General features: G+C 42.0%; 1 protein-coding gene across 2 annotated transcripts in view; it reads left to right on the forward strand.

Moving 5' to 3' along the window:
- Positions 1 to 10,496, forward strand: part of TMTC4 (transmembrane O-mannosyltransferase targeting cadherins 4) — a 71,941-nt gene extending 61,445 nt beyond the window's left edge. For both annotated transcript variants that reach the window (XM_066380607.1, XM_066380608.1), the window contains exons 15-18: positions 339 to 453; positions 1,645 to 1,757; positions 7,481 to 7,550; positions 8,733 to 10,496. In XM_066380607.1, coding sequence (XP_066236704.1) covers positions 339 to 453; positions 1,645 to 1,757; positions 7,481 to 7,550; positions 8,733 to 8,881 — 447 coding nt within the window. In that variant the 3' untranslated portion in view covers positions 8,882 to 10,496. The remainder of the gene's footprint in view (positions 1 to 338; positions 454 to 1,644; positions 1,758 to 7,480; positions 7,551 to 8,732) is intronic.
- Positions 10,497 to 19,701: the final 9,205 nt, after the last annotated feature.

Below are 19,701 nucleotides of genomic sequence, written 5' to 3' on the forward strand. Positions count from 1 at the left end.
CTGAAATATGCTTTGACACCTGGAATCATTAAATTCTGGGTTACAGTTGAAATGTTATGGGCTTGGGAGCTAGACCGCCTGATTCTAACCCCTGCTCTTCCAGTTCTAGGTGTATAACTTTAGATAAGTTACTTAATTTTTCTGTGCTTCAGTTGCTTCAAATGTAAAATGGAGATAGCTATATCTACTTCATTGGGATTATTTTGAGTATTGAGTTAAAATGAAGAATTAGAAACTCAATAAGTACAGCTTAGGTTTTATTTGATCTGGGGTTTGTTTTGGCACAAGGAAGAAATAAATTGGAAAATTGATTTTTTTGGTCCGTGCTTCATTTTCAGTATGCAGATCTAAATCGTCATGTGGACGCACTGAATGCATGGAGAAATGCTACTGTATTGAAACCAGGGCACAGCTTGGCTTGGAACAACATGATCATACTCCTTGATAACACAGGTGAATTATGTAAATCAGAGGAAATCATTTCATTGAATAATTAGGAAATACAGATTGTTGTAGGGGTCTTTCCCCTACTGTGTATTACAGCTTTTAAAAATTGTTATGGGATTCAGTATTTTGCATTATAAAATGTCTATTCTAGAAAATGGAGTTTCCTTTGACATGCTAGAATATGAATATTTGGGAAAATGACACCGCTTAAAATGGGTGTTGCGTAATGAAGGACTATGTGTGCTGATGTCTCATTTCTCTGAAGCCTGTTACCTAGCAGTGCCCATCATCTCGGATGCTGGTGGCAACCGGAGTGAGCAAGAATGGCTTCTGGGCTCGTGAAATGGACGGTGCGAGGTCCATGCTCTAGGCAGGCTTCCCCAAACTACGGCCCGCGGGCCACATGCGGCCCCCTGAGGCCATTTATCCGGCCCCCCACTACACTTCCAGAAGGGCACCTCTTTCATTGGTGGTCAGTGAGAGGAGCACTGTATGTGGCGGCCCTCCAATGGTCTGAGGGACAGTGAACTGGTCCCCTGTGTAAAAAGTTTGGGGACCCCTGCTCTAGAGTTCATGGACAGCGCTCAAAGGAGATGCCCTCAAACCTGCACTCAGAGATTCTTACTTTAGATATAATGTTAATAATAGACTTCATGATCTGGTTTCTTAGGTCTTAGCAGACTTGATCAACTAGGAGTTACTCTGTCTGCTCCTCTAGTTTTACAAACCGAGCATCTCTAAGAAATGATAGTTTTAATTTGGCAGAATCTAAAGCTAGTGAGCCTTCTAATCAGTGTGGATAAGAGATACTTGTTTTAATGAAAGTTCAGAACGTGTACTTTAATATAATAAATATTCAGTTATTAAAGTATTACTGTGATGTTCTTATTCTACAGACTTGTTTTCTCTGATTTGGGTATAATTGGTATCTGGGGAAAAATTAAAATTTGGTTTCATACAAAATTTAATCAAATGCTGTTTATATTGTATGTCAGAATTGCACTGGGCTGCAGAGGCTTTGCAACTGATAGGATCATTTGTGTGTGTGCGTGTGTGTTACACATTTTATGTTGATTTTCTTAAGTAGTTTATTCATAATCATTGTGTATAATGCACATAGCTCTGTTAGAGAGAGAGAGAAAAAAAGAGACCAAAATATTAGTACATGTTTTTCATTTTTTAATTTTTTACTCACAGGTAATTTAGCCCAAGCTGAAGCAGTTGGAAGAGAGGCGCTGGAATTAATACCTAATGATCACTCTCTGATGTTCTCGTTGGCAAACGTGCTGGGAAAGTCCCAGAAATACAAGGTGTGTAAACTGCAGCACGTGATTTCTTGCACTTAAGGCCAGCATCTGGCAGAAGCCATAAATGTTACTTCTGCCCAGTTAAATTCAGAATTAAGCCAAAGCAGTGGTAGCAATATACCAGTGTGGCTTGGTCGGTTTGCTTCCTAGAGAAGTTGCCCAAACGGTGGATAATCAGAGTCAACCTCTGTGTCTTTCTCATCTGAATTCACAACCATTGCTCAAACGTGGGAGGGGAGGAGAAGCCCGAAGAAGAGGTGCATCCTAGCAGGCGCCCCAGCCCTGCACAAGGCTGTGATTCAGCCCCTTGCAGTTGGGCTGCAGCTCTGGGTTTGTGTGTGGGCGCTGTCTCCCCCACAGAAGGAATCATGGCCCATGGAGAGTAGAACACAGGACAGGTTTTTTCTCATTTAGGGTTAAGTTGCAGGTCACCTGCAAGGCCCTAGAAATTTCTGACCAATGAAAATCACAGAATATTTTATCTGGGCTCTCTCTAACCGAGTTCTCAGGGTTGGCCAGGAGTAGACTGAATTAGGTGTATGGAAGAAGATTCAGTGTTCCTAATACTGGTGATCTCATGCTTTCATTTGGTTTATCCCAATCACCAAGGGAATGTGTGAAAGCAAGGACCCCCCCCCCCCCCGTCCTCCCCACGGTTGTATAAGGTCAGGGGATATGCATTTTAACCAGCATCCAAGGTACCTACACAAATGTGACAGGAAACGCTTTTAGAATCAGTACCTTAGTTCATTCATAAGAGCAATATTTTCTTTCAATCTGATTTCGATCACACTAGGCCTAAAAGTCGTGATAAATTCATTCTGTCCCGTGTTATTTACTTCTTCTGTTCTGCTCCTTAGATATCATTACCGCTAGTTTCCTTTCATAATAGTAATATATTTCATGCTTTCTCTAGTTTTTGAATGTCGGGTGGTTTAATAGCTTCAGTGTTCATTTTAGCATTTCTAGATTTTACTCCAGAGATGACTTTTTGAGGAGTTAAGTTTTATGTTTTACAGATCTACTTATGTAATGGGGGAGGGAAGGTGTGTGGGTTTCCCTTCTAATGGCCTTTCCAGCCATCTGGGTCAGTCGGGGACATGCTGGGGGTGCCCAGGGACCAGCTGCACTGAGTCCCCAAGATTCAGCTTATGTATTCATTGCATTGATTTTTCTATCATTCCACAGCCTATAAACTAGAATTTCTATTAAGGTAGCAGAACCAGGGATTCATTTGGCTTTCAGTTCACATTGTTCTTTTTTTCCAGATAAAGTAGAAAATATTCCATATAAAGTAGATTAGACAAATGGATTTCCCGTTCTATACACATTCTGCATCCTTATTGTCGAGGCCAGGGCACTGAGCCCAAGCTAAGGAAACGGAAGATGCAGTCTGAGCTAAGGCACTTCCTGTGAGCTCTTCAGGAGCTGCCGGAGGGAGGGCGTGAGGGAACACGGTGAGCCGGCAGGTCAGCCACAAAGCACTCAGTCCGTTTTGTAAATTCAAGATTTGGAATCTTAAACCACCATTTAGGTCTTTCTCTCATAAGAGGATACCTGTGGCTATTGGTCAGCTCCTTGCAGCCAGTTCTCGCGGCATCCTGGGTGGGGCCGCCCCCGGCCAGCCCGGCCATTGTTTCCGTCGGGACAGCCCTCTGCTGTTCGTCCCGCTCCCTTCCTACCTGAGCATTTGCTGTTTTACATTCTTACTAACCTTTGATGGATCTATGTAGTGAGCCTGGAGACTTCCTGAGGTCCGAGTCTTTGGTCCTACTTTTCTATCTCCACCGTTGTCCAGCATGCTTACGGGCATTCAGGAGGGGCCCATTAATAACGGGAATGGCTGAGTGCCGCTCACATTTGGCTCTGAAACATGCAAGCTTCCAGAATCTATCTAGTAAGAATTTGATGTGCAGAGTGAGGGCTGATTATCCCCATTGCTGTTACAGGACATCTTTTTATGCAGGCAGTCCTTTTTTACCTAGCAGCAGTCACTTAAGCACTCCTCAGTTTATTCATCTGTACAACAGAGATGGTGACAAGAAAAAATGCGCAAGAACGTAACTTATAACTAATAAATGGTATATAATATGTAGTGAACTCCTAAGGATCACTAAAACCTATTAGAATTTATATTACTTATTACCACTTAATTTCCAATTTATGGCTAATATGATAGAGTAAAACTATAAAAGTAATGTTTTTAGTGTTAAAATATTGCCTCTCAGACTAATTTCTCTTTCTATATTGTTTGTTCCCCTGACCTTGGAGTGTAAAAGCAGATTATTTTTTATAGAGCAGTTTCCGCAACCCCAGACATTTATGCCACACCTTCATGAATTTTTTTAGTTACATCTACATCTTATTTGTGTTATCATTTACTCAATTACCTTTCTTTAAATTTTTAATACAGAGAAATGCATTAAAGTGGAAACAGGTCATTCCTATAAAATAACAGGTAATCGGAAAGAAAATACTTTTTCTAAATCTCAGGTAGATTCTATTGCTGGCCAAGGCTCTGCACCTGAGGTTTGCCTCCTCTTAGCTTCAAAGGCAGGTTGGCAGGCATTGAGGCTGTGACCCTCACGTCACCACCATGCGAGACTTGTGAATGGAATGAACTGGAAGGAAGGAAGGCAAATTAAAGAGGGAGCTGCTCTCTTCCTCTGCGATTTGTGGTTTCAGCTTAACGTTGGACTGCCCACAATGCTTCCCTGGTTGGGACAGGCTACAGGATGTCCCTCGTGAAACCCCGTCCTTGGTTTAAGGATGCTACCCTACCAGCCAGTGTGGCTGACATGACTCCCGACTGCCCCGTCCTCTCCGCTTAGACATAAAGACCCTCAGGGTTCCTTTGCAAGGCCTTTCTCTGTCTCACATGTTGCCCTAAACCTTTGTCAAATACATTTTGTCTAATACACTCCAGAAAAATATTATTTTCCCTTTCAGTTGGTGAAAAAATATCCCTGATTTAAAATGTGAGTTTAATTACTTATTCCTTGACATAAATCAGCATGTTTCTGGGTCTCTAAGCATCTGCACACCTCCACAGAAGATCAGTTTATAAACACTTCATTGCTTTCCGGAACAGGGCCGTTAAAAGGCCTGATTTAATAGATGAGCATTTCATGGGTATTGAATACCCACAGACTTGACTTGTTTTGTTTTGTTGGGTTGTGTTTTGCTTTGTTTATTAAGTGAGAGATGAGGAGGCAGGGAGGCAGAGAGACAAACTCCTGCATGCATCCTGACCGGATCCACCTGACAAGCCCCCTACAGGGCAGTGCTCTGCCCATCTGGGGCCACTGCCCCTGAGCAACCAAGTTATTTTAGCACTTGAGGTGAGGCCATGGAGCCATCTTCAGTGCCCGGGGCCACATTGCTCAAACCATTCTAGCCATGGCTACGGAGGGGAGAGGAGAGAGATAGAAAGAAAGAGTGGGGGGGGGGGGGGGGGAAGCAAATGGTCATTCCTCCTGTGTGCCCTGACCAGGAATCAAACTCCGGACTTCCACATGCTGGACCAATGCTCTGCCCGAGCCAACCGGCCAGGCCCCCACAGACATTTGTATTGTAAAGAGGCCTCCCGCCCTGCCCTGCCTCCCACTGCCCAGATACAGCCCCAGGGCCGCTGCAGCGTCCTCTTACAGCTGCCCCACTGCTGCCTGAGACGGAAGCTGTCTACGCCACACTCACTATGCCCCCCAATCCTGCTCTTCCTCCCAACACCTCTTCTTCAGTCAGTGTGCTCCCATTTTCTATCCTTCAGGCTCAGAAACTGGGCGTCAGGTTTTACTCCTCCATGCCTCGCTCCTCCTCCTATTTCTCCCGTTCCTTCCCACCGGGCCTCCTCATCACCCCCAGTGTATGTGTCCTGCCTGGCAAGAGCAGCAGCCCCCGTGTCAGCCCTGAGCCCTCCTTGTATGCACCACGCTGAACACCGCGGCATCCCCCAGACCTGACTGCGGCTTCACGTCACCCTGAATGATGCCCACACTTGTGGGCATTGGAGAAATTATTGTAGTTAAAGGAATCAAGCAATGGATATCTAGCATCCTTTGAGAAATCCTGACTTGATTTTTCTCTCTGTCAGTTCTTTTCCAGTTAGTGCATTTGCATGTAGAGGAGCAGTTTTAGAGTAGATTTAGATTCCCTGACTTTCCTATCTCTCACATTTTAAGTTTTAAATGAAAATATTTGACAATCATCAGAAACAGCACTGCTGTTTAGAAACCACTACAAATGTGTACAATCTCTTCGGGGTATTTTGTGTGTGGTTTCTTAAGGTTACCTAAGATAGCAGGAAAACCTCAGGCCTCTTCTCAGCTCTTGAAATTTTGAATGTGGGCGCTGACTCCGAGCTGAGTTCCGAGAGTGATGTTTGCTGACATCCTGTTTGTTGTTATTCTGATGGATTTCCAGTCCCTCTGGATGACATTTCTAAAATATACATTTTCCTCTGCTAGTTTTATCAAAACAGTGCTGGTTTTAATGATGTCTGCCCCAATTCCGAGCCTGTTTCCCAGGAGTGCCACAGGCCATCGTGGGGCAAGGAAGCTGGTCTTCCTGCTCTTTATAAAATGCAGGGTCCACATATGGGAGTTGATGCTTCCTGCTCCTCCCCCCCTTTCTCTCTCTCTTTCTCTCTCTCTCTCTCACTCTCTTTCTCCTCTCTAAAATGAATATTTAAAAATAAATAAATAAATAAAGCACTGATTTAAAAATAAAAAATAAAGCGCAGGCTCCTGGAGTGGGACGGCCACCTGGAAACACTCACACAGGCACAGATCGAAGGAGCAAACCTGTCCCCAGACCACCAACGTGGGTTAAGCTCAGCAGGTGACACTGGTGACAGCATGCTTGGCCCTTGGGGAACAGGAGCGTAGATGGTCTGAAGAGCTGTCCCTGGCAGGTGTCAGTGAGAACCACTAGGCATCTTTGTTTCTCGGCATTTTGGTAGAAAGGGACCGTCCAGCCACCATGGCCAGTAGTGATCATCAGGTGAGCGCACGCTTGCCGTGCTTCTTAGTGACGCTCTGGAAGTGAGCGCTATATGAGGGAAGTGAAGGTCTAGAGAAAAATCGGTACACACACATCAGGGGCATTTGCTCATGGTCATGGACAACACTGTGATGGCTCAGATGACAGGCAGCTGTCTCTCTCTCATTCTCTCTGCTCGTTTTGTCTAGCTGAAGGGGCTGCTTCTGGGCCGCTGAGGGATTGTGGGTTGTTGAGGGGGATTAAATGGGCCCCAACCCCTGTCTTGAGTATCCTGGAAATGAGTGTGTTGATGCTGACTGGAGATGACACTTTTCAAGGGTGTCTTCAGCAGCCCAGCCCTGTTCAGTCTTGTGACCTTCACTCGCCCTCCACAGCACCCTGCTCCGAGGTACTTGCTTGAAGGCACAGAATTCCAGCCACTTCATTGAGGCAGGTGGCAGAGCTCATTAGCATATTCTTTCTCTCTTTGCAGCCACCGTCCCTTCCCACTGCTCCTCATCCACTAATTACTGCCCTGTCACCTTTGCCCTGCCACCCGCTTTCCTGATCGCCCTCTGCGGCTTCTTCTCAACAGGGTGTAGCCCTCCTGGGCCTTCCCAGTGTTTCTGGGAGAATGAAGCCGTGATCCAAAAAAGGACATTAAGAATTTGAAAACCATAGGCAATAAAACTGTGCATTGGTTTTGTATTCGTGTGCATTACCTTTTAATGTATTTTATTTTTTAGGAATCTGAAGCATTATTCCTCAAGGCAATTAAAGCTCATCCAAATACTGCAAGTTACCATGGCAATTTGGGTAAGCAAAATTTTCAATTTGAATCATCTTAAAAGTCTATGTAATATTGATGATTTGGGTGTATTTCTGTAAAATCGATGTTGGGAGAGTAGTTTTTTTCAAACCTAGTCTGTACTGTCCTTTATAACCTGGTTTCAAAATGTGGGGTTTCTTTTCAAAGAAATTATTAAAAGGTAGCTAAATATGTAATAGTCATATCTACAGATCTCAACTATATGACCGAAACAGCCTTCAAAATCGCCCACTCTGATGATTAAAATTGGGTTTTCTTTTTTGATGTGAAGGATCCGAAGACTGTTAAACTGAGACGGGCTTTGAAAGTGTGCTAATGTACATCCTTTTCCTGTACTCCATAATGGACCTTCCATTCTAGTCTGATCTTCTCTGCTTCCTTGTGTTCTCCTTTGCCTTGGCTGAAAATACATTTACAAAGAATTTTTCCCCCAGAATTCCTTTCTTTCATTATACATCTCAATAATTAAGATTTTTAGAGCACAGTATGTTGGTGTTTAGAATGCTCAGCCACATGACTATTTTTTCACCAAATCTGTAACCTACAGACTTTGTAGCTTCTCATCCTGAGAGCCATGATGCATTGAGAGTTGTTCTTTCACCAAGCTAGGAAGTTAGTTTTACTTACGCAATCATTATCATTGTCGGAGGCTTACCATTCCAATAGTTAGACCTAATTAACCATCATTCTGTGGTCAGATATTGATGGAAGAGCCCTTATTCTCAGCTGGCAACAAACAAGCTATTATTTTGCCAAAAAGTATAGGGGGATCTTGATTTGAAGCAAACAGCTGGTCCTCTATATCGTTGGGACTCTAAATAGTGTGGGAGTCCAGCCCTGTTCCGCCTGGCTTCCTGGAAATTTCACAGCAGGATTGAGAAACTTAATGTACTCTTCCTTTTACTTCTTTATGTAATATTGTTGCTGTAGTGAAATGATGCATGCCTTGTGACACGAAGAACCCCGGGACTAACTGGGGTGGTTGAACAGACAATCACGAGGGAGTATGATTACAATAAATAAAGTTTGTGGTACAAACAATATTATCTTAAACAATGATTTTAAAAAACAGTTTCAAAGGTTCTTTAATATGTCTTTCTAAAAGTGGTTGGGAACACTACAAGTTATTCAGAAGCATTTCCAATGAAATTCATCTCTTGCTATTTCAGCTGTGCTTTATCATCGTTGGGGACATCTAGAGTTGGCCAAAAAACACTATGAAATCTCTCTGCAGCTTGACCCCACTGCATTAGGAACTAAAGAGAATTACAGTCTCCTAAGAAGAAAGCTGGAACAAGTGCAAAAGAAAGATGTCTGATTCTTTCTCCTCTGTGTTTTGACTTTGTGTGTGTATATGCATGAGGCATATCACTAATATCACTTGATTACATTTAAATGTTTAAAAGTCTTACAAGTTTATTTTCTTCTGGGTTTTTTCTTTTCTGCAAAAACAAAGACATGCAAAAAGATTACAGCACCAGCAATATACTCCTGAATGCTTAATGTGGTTTTTGCAATAAAGTTGTATTTTTTCAGACCATTGAATTATAAATTCAAAAATTCCCAGAATGAAGTCTTTTTTAATTAAAAAAAAAAGGACAAAAAAATTATCTCAAATTAACCCTGCATTTGGGATGGGAGCTATGTTGTGCAGACTAGCCCTATTAAACATCGACCATGAACAGGAAATGACAGACTGACAATTTATATAAATATCAAATGTGTCTGTATATTAGACTCTTTATTTAATGACAACAAAGGATAAATTAAGATTTTTGGTTTTTTAAATCTTTTTTTAACCAATATACTATGAAAATCATTTGTAAGGAAATATATTCATATTTTTTATGTTTTGAACATAATTGAATGAAGAATGGAAATGTTAACATGTAGTATATTTATAGAGTCTTCCCCCATAGGAATTTATTCCTGCAATATTTTTTGGATTCTCCAACTTGTGTAGTTTCACAACATAAGAAATTGTGTAGTATTCTACATGAATTGTTATTATTAATAGAAAATCCAAGCTATGCTATATAGGCAGAAGCAGGCAGACTAATGTCTTTATTTGTTATATCCAGTATTAAGAGGGCTAAACATCTATGTAAGTTGCTTTTTTATATTTTTAACTGTAAAACAGTTTTTCATTGGGCTTAAGAGAACCACAGTCATTACTTCATTCAGAAAATGAAAGAGGTGAATATTCTCTCATAAGAAGCCACATTTGGGGAGTTTGTATTATTTTTTAAGAATTGAATTATTATTTCTGTTTTATTTGATCAAAATAATCATGTTTGTTTTGTTTTATTCTTCTATATATGTTGACCTAATGATTTATGCAATCTCTGATTTCTTTTTTTTTTTTTTGCAATCTCTGATTTCTTATGCAGTAAAATTGTTATATAAACTGGTATGAAAATGGCATATTGCCTTTTTAATAGATGATTTTCAAGTTAGTGAACTCTGTCTCTTCTTTTCTCTTAAAATGATATCAGTGCCCCAATTCTTCCTTTCTTGTATGTGGCTTCTATTTGGCTTTAGGGATGTTTAATAGAATCGCACTCTAGAGTTACCCAGGTTCAGAAAATGGGATGACTAAATCCCACATTGAGATGAATTTGATTCTCTACACTCTTTGGGGGGCATGGTGGTGGGAGGACTTATGTAGATTTGTAAAACAGTAATTGTATTTAAGATGGTTCAGTTACATCAGAAAAGAATGTGCTGGTGGTTGACATACATCAGAAAATAAAGTGCTGGCCTGGCCAGATGCTCGGTTGGTTAGAATGTTGTCCTGAAACATGAAGGTCACGGGTGTGATCCCTGGTCAGGGCACATACAGAAACAGGTTGATGTTTCCGTGTGTCTCTCTCTTCCCCTTTCTCTCTCTAAAATCAATAAATAAATTTAAAAAAGAAAAAGAAAAAAGGAAAGTGCTGTGTTTCAAACATTTCTTAAATGGTGCCAAAATAACAGTAACAATTTATACGTACCTTAGGGGCCGGAGCTGTTTCATTCTTATTTAGGTTCCTGTAGTGCTTAGCTTGGCAGAAAATAGGTACACTATATGCTTGTTGATTTTTTTAAAAGCAAATTTCTTTAGAACAGTAGTGTCTTTTGAGAGTGAAGAAAAAATATTTCTTTAAAAAAGCCCCTGTAAGATTCTTTTATTTTCCCCTCTGATACTAAAACTTTAGTGTCAAATCAAGATGTGCAAATCTGGGACCCCTGCCCTCGGAACGAATGCCCTTAGCTCTCTCACCGCTCTGTCTCCTAGGATTTCCATTGCCCTGCCTTCCTTCCAGGGAAAACAGTCATCAGCGTGATTGGTGTTTTAGGAAGCCTTTTAAAACTGCCGGTTTTGGAAGTGCACCACTCTGGCTCTCTCTTGTTCTTCCTTCTTTTTCCACCTTAAGACAGCCGCCCTCTTCATTCCTTGTTTCCCTTCCTACGGAGACCAAAGTGGGAAGGCTCTCTCCCATCTTTTTTTTATTTTACTGTTTTTATTGCTAATCATCCTAGGGGTTTGGGTAGGAGGTGGTGTCAAAACAAGCCTGAGCGGAGTTACCGGGTGGTGAAATCTGAGATTCCTAACCCTTGTCCTTCACCTCCTTGATAATGAGCATCAGGAAACCTGGAAGGCTGTCTGGGGTTGAGTTTTGTTTGTTTAACATGTGTTACTGCTACGATTCTTCTGTGTTCTAACGCAGTCTCACATTGATTTCTTAATGTATTTTGAATCTTTTTTTTTTTTTTTTGTATTTTTCTGAAGCTGGAAATGGGGAGAGACAGTCAGACAGACTCCCGCATGCGCCCGACCGGGATCCACCCGGCACGCCCACCAGGGGCGATGCTCTGCCCACCAGGGGGCGATGCTCTGCCCCTCCAGGGCATTGCTCTGCCGTGACCAGAGCCACTCTAGCGCCTGGGGCAGAGGCCAAGGAGCCATCCCCAGCGCCCGGGCCATCTTTGCTCCAATGGAGCCTTGGCTGCGGGAGGGGAAGAGAGAGACAGAGAGGAAGGAGGGGCGGGGGGTGGAGAAGCAAATGGGCGCTTCTCCTATGTGCCCTGGCCGGGAATCGAACCCGGGTCCCCCGCACGCCAGGCCGACGCTCTACCACTGAGCCAACCGGCCAGGGCCTGTATTTTGAATCTTGACGCCCATTATTTATTTCCCCTACCTGACCAAGTAGAGCACACTGACCTGTGGCAATAATATCACAGCTCTCCCGTTTCTCTTCTTATCCTCCTAGGGTGAGCTCCACCCCTAAATGTCTAAACAAGTATCTGTCTCTTTGTTTAGTGTGCCTCCTCCTTCTCTCTTTTAAACAGAGTACAGCTTTTGAAAGCCATAGTCCATCATGAGCCCCATCCTCCTACTACATTTTAGACTGTGACCAATCTGAGATGGATTTTTTCTCTTATATTATTATTTTTTTATTTGCACTTGCAAGAAATAATAAAGAGATTTCATATCCTCTGCACCCAGTTTCCCTTAATGGTAACATCTTGCATAACTATACTGCGTGATCACCGCCAGGAAATTGACATTGATGCATCCACCAACTGGATTTGAATCCTATTCTTCCCTTTACCAGATGTATCACCTCAGGCAAGTGGAGTGGATTGAACGGTGTCGCTCAAGAGTCAAAGTCAGAATGTGACTGTATTTGTAAACAGGTCTTTACTAGGAAAAACTAATTTTCTTAGATAAGGAAAATTAGAGAGGAAACCATACTGGATTTAGGATGGGCTCTAAATCCAATGACTGGTGTCTTAAAAAAAAAAAGGAGAGGACATAGAAAGACACAGAGAAAAGAAGGTGTAATGCAGGAGGTCGAGGCCAGGGAGGTTCACACTGGATTCAGATAGCACCCACCAGTCTTAGATGTACTCATTTGCATATTTAGCTCTGTGCAGTTTCTATCATATGGATAGATTCGTGTGGTCACCACAGTCAAGATCCAGAATAGTTCCTTCACAAGGATCCCTCATGCTACTCTTAGATTACTTCTTTTTCAAAGTATTTTCTTGAACACTGCCTGTGCACTCACAATGTGCCAGCTGCTATGGATTGAATGAGAAATGAAAATGGGGGACGGCTGCCCCCGGGGAGCTTACAGTTTAGGTTACCTTAGGCTTATTGTGTATCCAGGTTAGTCATGCTGGTGTAGACACCTGTGACTAAACGTTGTTCTCCGCACCCTTCCCAGGGGACTTTGTGGGGAGTCACTCATACACGTCTTTTGCATTTGCAGCTGTCCAGGTGTCACAGGTTGTCAGGGCATTCCTTTCCTTCTGTTTTGGAAATTCTCCCGCAATTGATGATTTTTTTTTCCTGGAGGCAATGAAACATAGAATCAAGTCAAATTTTCTGTCTACTTCATAAGAACAGATACTGTTTAGCTGCCTTTTCTGTCTTTGAACCTCATATCGATGGGGAAAGCTTGGCCAGACATCAAGGGAAACGAAGAGTTCTGCTGAGACATAAACTCCACTGAAGGGTCAGCAGTATTGCACACAGAGGGCAACTGGGATGCACTTACCATATTGACCCAAATAGAAGGATCCCAAGAGTTGACTAAACCTGGTTTTCAATAAAGGAGACATTTTATTACTTGAAATATTCACTAGTGAATATTTTAAATATGATTGTTGAATATTATTACAGCCTCATTTTAAAATACCACACACTCTTGTCTTAAGTGGTCTCTCCCACCTCTAAATTCTAACAAGAAGATATTAACTTTGGTGAGAGCCTCTTTCAGGATAATGTTCCTCACAAAATGCTGATCAGAAGCTAATCTCTAGTACAAAGTATGAGGAGCAAAGGTCCCGTGTGGGACAGTTTGGTTGCAATGAAGCAGACAAGGCAAACATGGTGGAGACAGGAGCCAAAAGAATGCTATCAAATATCACAGGTCTTCACATAATTTACTTTCATATTCTACTCTTTTCTTTAAATTTACAGGAATTACAGTTTATTTTAACATTGACTTTTTATGAATAATAGAAGTGAAGAAAGAAATTTCACCTCGCAGATTTCTGCATTATTTGAAGTATATAATTTTTCTTTCTAAATAAAGAAACGTGACATCACAGAGAAATCTTTATTCAAGAGAGCCATAGATGTGTTTGTAATAAAGCTGTAAGATGCGCTGGTGTGAAAGAGATACCATAAAGGGAAACTCAGGTAACCAGAGGTGTTTGCTAAATTGCTTTGCCCAACAGATGAGAAAGATGCTGTGTAGACTTGGGGCCCCAGAGCATTGCTGAGTCAAAAGAACTGAGGAGGCAACATTTTTCGGATTATTGGCTGAACTAGTGTAGTGTAATGCATACTCTAAACTGAAGCAGGCCTTTAAATCTTCGGTAAATACTATATGCTGTGTGGCTCTTTCTTGGTGGCTGTCTGGAAATAGTTGGCATTTGGATGCACAAAGCTTGAATGTGCAAGGAAACTGTTACAACTGGATTTGAATCCTGTTCTTCTGTTTACCAGATGTATCACCTCAGGCAAGTGGAGTGGATTGAACGGTGTCACTCAAAAGTCAAGTCAGAATGTGACTCTATTTGTAAACAGGTCTTTACTAGGAAAAACTAATTTTCTTAGATAAGGAAAATTAGGAAACTATACTGGATTTAGGATGGGCTCTAAATCCAATGACTGGTGTCTGATAAAAAAAAAAAAAAAAAAAAAAAAGGACATAGAAAGACACAGAGAAAAGAAGGTGTAAAGCAGGAGGTCGAGGCCAGGGAGGTTCACACTGGATTCGGGCAGACCACAGAAGAACCACAGAGTCAAAAAAGCATTGCCCATTCCTGTTTGCTGGAGTCTCGCAACAGCAGCATCAAGCAAGTGTACAGGCAGGAGAAAACCGCTTCTCCCAGTGGCAGGCGAGGGGAAACCACTCCTGGGGAATGTACCCGGAGCCTTAGACTGTACAGGCTACACATAAAAATGGCTTTCTGCCAAGCGCTTACATCACTAACTTTGCAAAGTGATTGCAGCCAGAAAACAAGAGAGCAAGCCTAACTGCTGCCTTTTCCCTACCGAAGGCCATGGGAAGAAGGAGGCAAAGATTGCACTGATTCTGTCACAAGCCAAAGAACACCAGGAGCCACCAAAAATGGAAAGAGACAGAGAAGGATCCTCCCCTACAGCCCTCAGGGGGAGGTGGCCCTGCCTCACCTTGATTTTGGACTTCTGGCCTCCAGAGCAACATTTCTATTTGAAGCCACCCAGTTTGTGGTCATTTATGGAGGCCCTGGGAAACTAAAGCAGAAAGTAAATCAGCTTCCTAATCTATAAAATGGGGTAAAATATGACTTTTTTTCACGGGATTATTGGGAAGTTCACATGAGAAAAGTTATATAAAACTCCAGGGCAATGCTCAGCACATAATAATATTCAATTAAAACAATTATAACCCTCACTTTTCTTAGGGTTTTACCCTGTCATTTAATGACCTAGAAACAAACTTAGATTTAAATTTTTATCACTTATGTTCTGAAACTGATTAGTTAAGCAAGTACTTTAAAACTGTTACACCATTTATCAAAACTGGCTTGAGCATCCTGCATTTCAATTAATTTTATTTTTAAATATGTGGCATTTTTAAAGGGCCAATAAAGCTTTCTGCTTCTTACTTGTGATAAGGGAGAAAATGTTTTCCTTGTAGATTTTCATTTTCTTTTATTCATTATTTAAAAATAGTTTTGTCTCAGCAGCTACATTTTGATAGCACTAATTTTGAATAATAGACTTGAGATTTGGCTTGAGGAATATCAAAACTGCTCATTTCTCGAACTTTCTGGTAAAGTATATGGATGATGGCTTTACAATGCCAGTCTGCAGACACTAGGAAACAAAGTGATAGGATGGAAATAATAGAGACCAGGAGTGTGAGATCCATCCTAGGGCCAACTTCACAGGCATAAATCATTTTAATTAAGTTTTAACCATTCAATTAAGACGAACACTTCCACCTGACCAGGTGATGGCTCAGAGGATAGAGCATTGATTGACCTAGGAGGCTGAGGACCCAGGTTGAAAACCCCAAGGTCACTAGCTTGAGTGCAGACTCACCAGCTTGAGCACGGGATTGCTGGCTTCAGTGTGGGATCATAAACATGAACCCCTGGCCACTGCCTTGAGCCCAGAGGTCGATGGCTCTGCTGGGACCCCCCCCCCCATCAAAGCACATATGAGAAAGCAATAAACAACCAAGGTGCCACAACTACAAGTTGATGCTTCTCATCTCTCTCCCTTCATGTCTGGCTGGCTGTCTCTCTCTGGCTAAAAACAAAACAAAACAAAAATTTAAATAAAACAAACACTTCCAATCCTGCCATTAGTCACCAGGAACCTGGGATGAGTACTCAATTACTATGTCTCAGTTGTTTCTAATATAAATAATGGTAGTGGTTGTTGCTTTTCTTAATAATTTCTTCTCTATGAAATGGCGAGGGTTGGACTAAACCAGTGGTCTTTGAACATCCTTAGATACTTAACTTTTTTTTTAACTAAATCTTATACAGAAGTACACTGTAAAAAGTTACAAACGTGAGCTGCTTTGGCTGCTTATCTAAATCCTCATAAAATGTCTGTTGTGTGCATGACCAGGCGGTGGCACAGTGGATAGAGCGTTGGACTGGGATGCAAAAGACCCAGGTTCGACACCCTGAGGTCGCCAGCTTGAGCGCGGGCTCATCTGGTTTGAGTAAAGCTCACCAGCTTGAGCTCAAGGTCGCTGGCTCCAGCAAGGGATCATTTACTCGGTCTGTTATAGCCCCCAGGCAAGGCACATATGAGAAAGCAATCAATGAACAACTAAGGAGCCGCAACAAAGAATTGATGCTTCTCATCTCTCCCCCTTCCTGTCTGTCTGTCCCTATCTGTCCCTCTCTCTGACTCTGTCTCTGTTACACAAATAAAAATAAAATATTTTTTAAAAATGTCTGTTGTGAAATGTAAGAATGTTTGAAAGTCCAACTTTTGTGTAAATTTGAACATTTTGAACATTTCTAGTCTTAATATGGCCTAGTAAGGCAAAGTTCCTCAGACTGAAAACGTAGAGTTTTTTTCAGCCATTCATCAGGGTGAAACGGCACTAACTAGGAGGGGAAAGGCAACCACGGTTTTCCCATGAACACACTGAAGTCATAATGTGTCAGATAATCCCCTGCCGGGCTGAAGACTGCTTTCTTACTGAGAAAGCCTGTTCTGAAAAAGCATTGACTCTCAGAAACGTTGCTGTGTGACATCATCGTAAGAAGGTCACATCCTGCTCTACCTGGAGGGTCCAAGTCACTTTGACACAAACAAGCAGGCTTATTTTCCAGCCCAGACACAGAGCTTCACGTAGAGTTTCTGGACGTACCTGTTTACATCTATGATAACTTTTAGTCTCCAAGGACAGAGCCCTGGGCCCTGGGTCCATCTTGCCATCCAGACCTGATTTTGACCCTTTGCCACAGCCCTCTTTTGCCTCTTGCCTTTGTAACACTATTTCCTTTAAATTCCACCCAACCTCCTCCCCACCCCCAAACCTCTGAACTTTGAGGCATCTGAGGATTCCTCTGATGTGCACTCTCCCCCGTTGCAACAAGCCAATACATCTAACTTTGTCCCCCATGGTTTTGTGTTAGAGGCCTCTGATTGGGCTAAGACAGACCGCATGCTAATCACATGACCTTGGTCAAGCTACTTCACCTCTTTACCTCATGTGCAAAATAGAGGAAATTATTCTCTGCCCTTTGCCCTGCAGGCATAAGGATCACATGATCGTGTACACAAAAGCTCATCGTGGACAGAACTACATGTCTAGGGTTATTCATTGGTACTAGCACTTTAGCAAAGAAGTTCAAATGTAAAAGAAATAATTAGTCCAGATGACATACATTTCAGCATATACTTACTATTCAGCTTCCCCGTTTTAACCCTCACGTTAAAGAGCTCAGGTTTTCGGTTCAGCTGGATATGGATTCAACTGTTGGCACTCTTGATGAATGGCAAGGTACCATTGGGTGGATTAGTGAGCCCGTTGGAGCCATTTCATGTGTAGAATAGGAGTGATAGTGTGTGCTTCATACTACTGTGCAAAGGACAAAATGAAAAAGAATACTGTGCCCAGGCACATAAGAATCTGTCGTGGGCATTAGTTTCCCACGTTCCCAGTTTGCGGGAATCAAAATACGTTTCATTTTGCAATGTCTACATTTCCAGGCACCAAGTAAGTATTATTTCCTTTAAAATGTTACTTTTGGGAGAGCAGGACTGAATAACTTGATCCTGGTTTTAAGAATAATAGCAGCAGTGTTACAGGGCTTGCTTTTTGGCCTCTCTACAATGTAATTAGCCCCTTTTTTTTTCATGGTGGATGGCATATTTGGCTGGTCAGATTACTTTTTCTAGGAGTTCTTACAGTTATGCTCCTATTCATGATAAAGGATTTATTCACCAAAACTAAAGAAATAATCTCATATAGAGCCTTACTCAAGTCTTTCCTTGCTATTCCTCATTTATAGAAGATGGGCAGGAAACTGCAATTGCTTGGAAAATTCCACAGACTTTTTAGAAAAGATACTGCATATCTTTTGTGGAGAGAAGGTCAATGCCTTATTTTAAAATATGTGACAGCAGTGCACATCATCTTGAAGACATTAATTCTAAAACTACCAGATTGAATTTAATGTGAATGAACTCAGCTTCATAAGGTTGGTTATATCTGCTCATTAATTTCTTTGCCATGAAAATTGTTTAGCAGTGAGACTTGTATCAAATAAAATAATTTGACAGAATAAAAGGAAAGAAAAATGTAACCCTGCTGCTTTCAAATGGAACATTTTTTTTTAGAGCTAGATTTACAAATGGAAGCAAGGAATCCAATTGCAGAACTAATTTTTTTCTACTTTTTGCACACAAATTAGCTTACTTAATGGATCCTATGTTTAAACGATAGCCCTTTTAAGTTTCTATTGACTTACATAGGGTAAGTGATTAAAAAGTAAATTTCAATTGATACTGAATGCCTATTCTGTGTACCACGGTGGGAAGTGCTGGGAACTCATAAAGAATATATGTCTGCTTTCATGAAATTCAGTCAAGTAAGTAGACAGTCATACGAATCAACTATTACAGAACAGGGAGGTAGAGATCATAACAGAGGCTGGAGCAAAAGAGTAAAGGGCAGGGTAGACAAAGTTTCTGTAACAGGGCAGACTGTTAATATTTTAGGCTTTGTCGGTCTCATGGTTCAGTGAAAACCATAGACAATACATAAATGAAGAGCGTGACTGCTTTCAGTGACACTTGTTTATGGACACTGAAATTTGAATCTCACATAATTTGCATGTGTCATGAAATTTTTTTTTTCAAGCATTTATAAATGTAAACCTCAGTCTGAGGTTATGGGCCATACAAAAACAAGTGGTCGGTTAGATTTACTAGAATAATTTGGTAATATTTCAGTAGATTTTATAGTGTGATTTAATTAGACCTCAAGCTCCATATACAGTTTCCTTATTCTGTTGTTTATTTCACATTATAATTATAGTTTCAAGAGGTCCAGAAGATATTTTCTTCATCTATTGTGCAATACTGGAGACACTGGAGGTGTGGGGTAGGGGTAACAAGGAGATGAGTCTGGCCTCTTGCATAATACTAAGTAGAAGCACACAGGGTGTGGCAAAAGTAGGTTTACAGTTGTTTGTATGAGAAATAATGCATTAAATAATAAATCATAATACAGGTTGGCCCTGGCCAGTTGGCTCAGCGGTAGAGCGTCGGCCTGGCGTGCGGGGGACCCGGGTTCGATTCCCGGCCAGGACACATAGGGGAAGCGCCCGTTTGCTTCTCCACCCCCACCCCCTCCTTCCTCTCTGTCTCTCTCTTCCCCTCCCGCAGCCAAGGCTCCATTGGAGCAAGGATGGCCCGGGCGCTGGGGATGGCTCCTTGGCCTCTGCCCCAGGCGCTAGAGTGGCTCTGGTTGCGACAGAGCGACACCCCAGAGGGGCAGAGTATCGCCCCCTGGTGGGCAGAGCGTCACCCCTGATGGGCATGCAGGGTGGATCCCGGTCGGGTGCATGCGGGAGTCTGTCTGACTGTCTCTCCCCGTTTCCAGCTTCAGTAAAATA

Source organism: Saccopteryx leptura, chromosome 4 (assembly GCF_036850995.1).
Source record: "Saccopteryx leptura isolate mSacLep1 chromosome 4, mSacLep1_pri_phased_curated, whole genome shotgun sequence".
Lineage (NCBI taxonomy): Eukaryota > Metazoa > Chordata > Mammalia > Chiroptera > Emballonuridae > Saccopteryx > Saccopteryx leptura.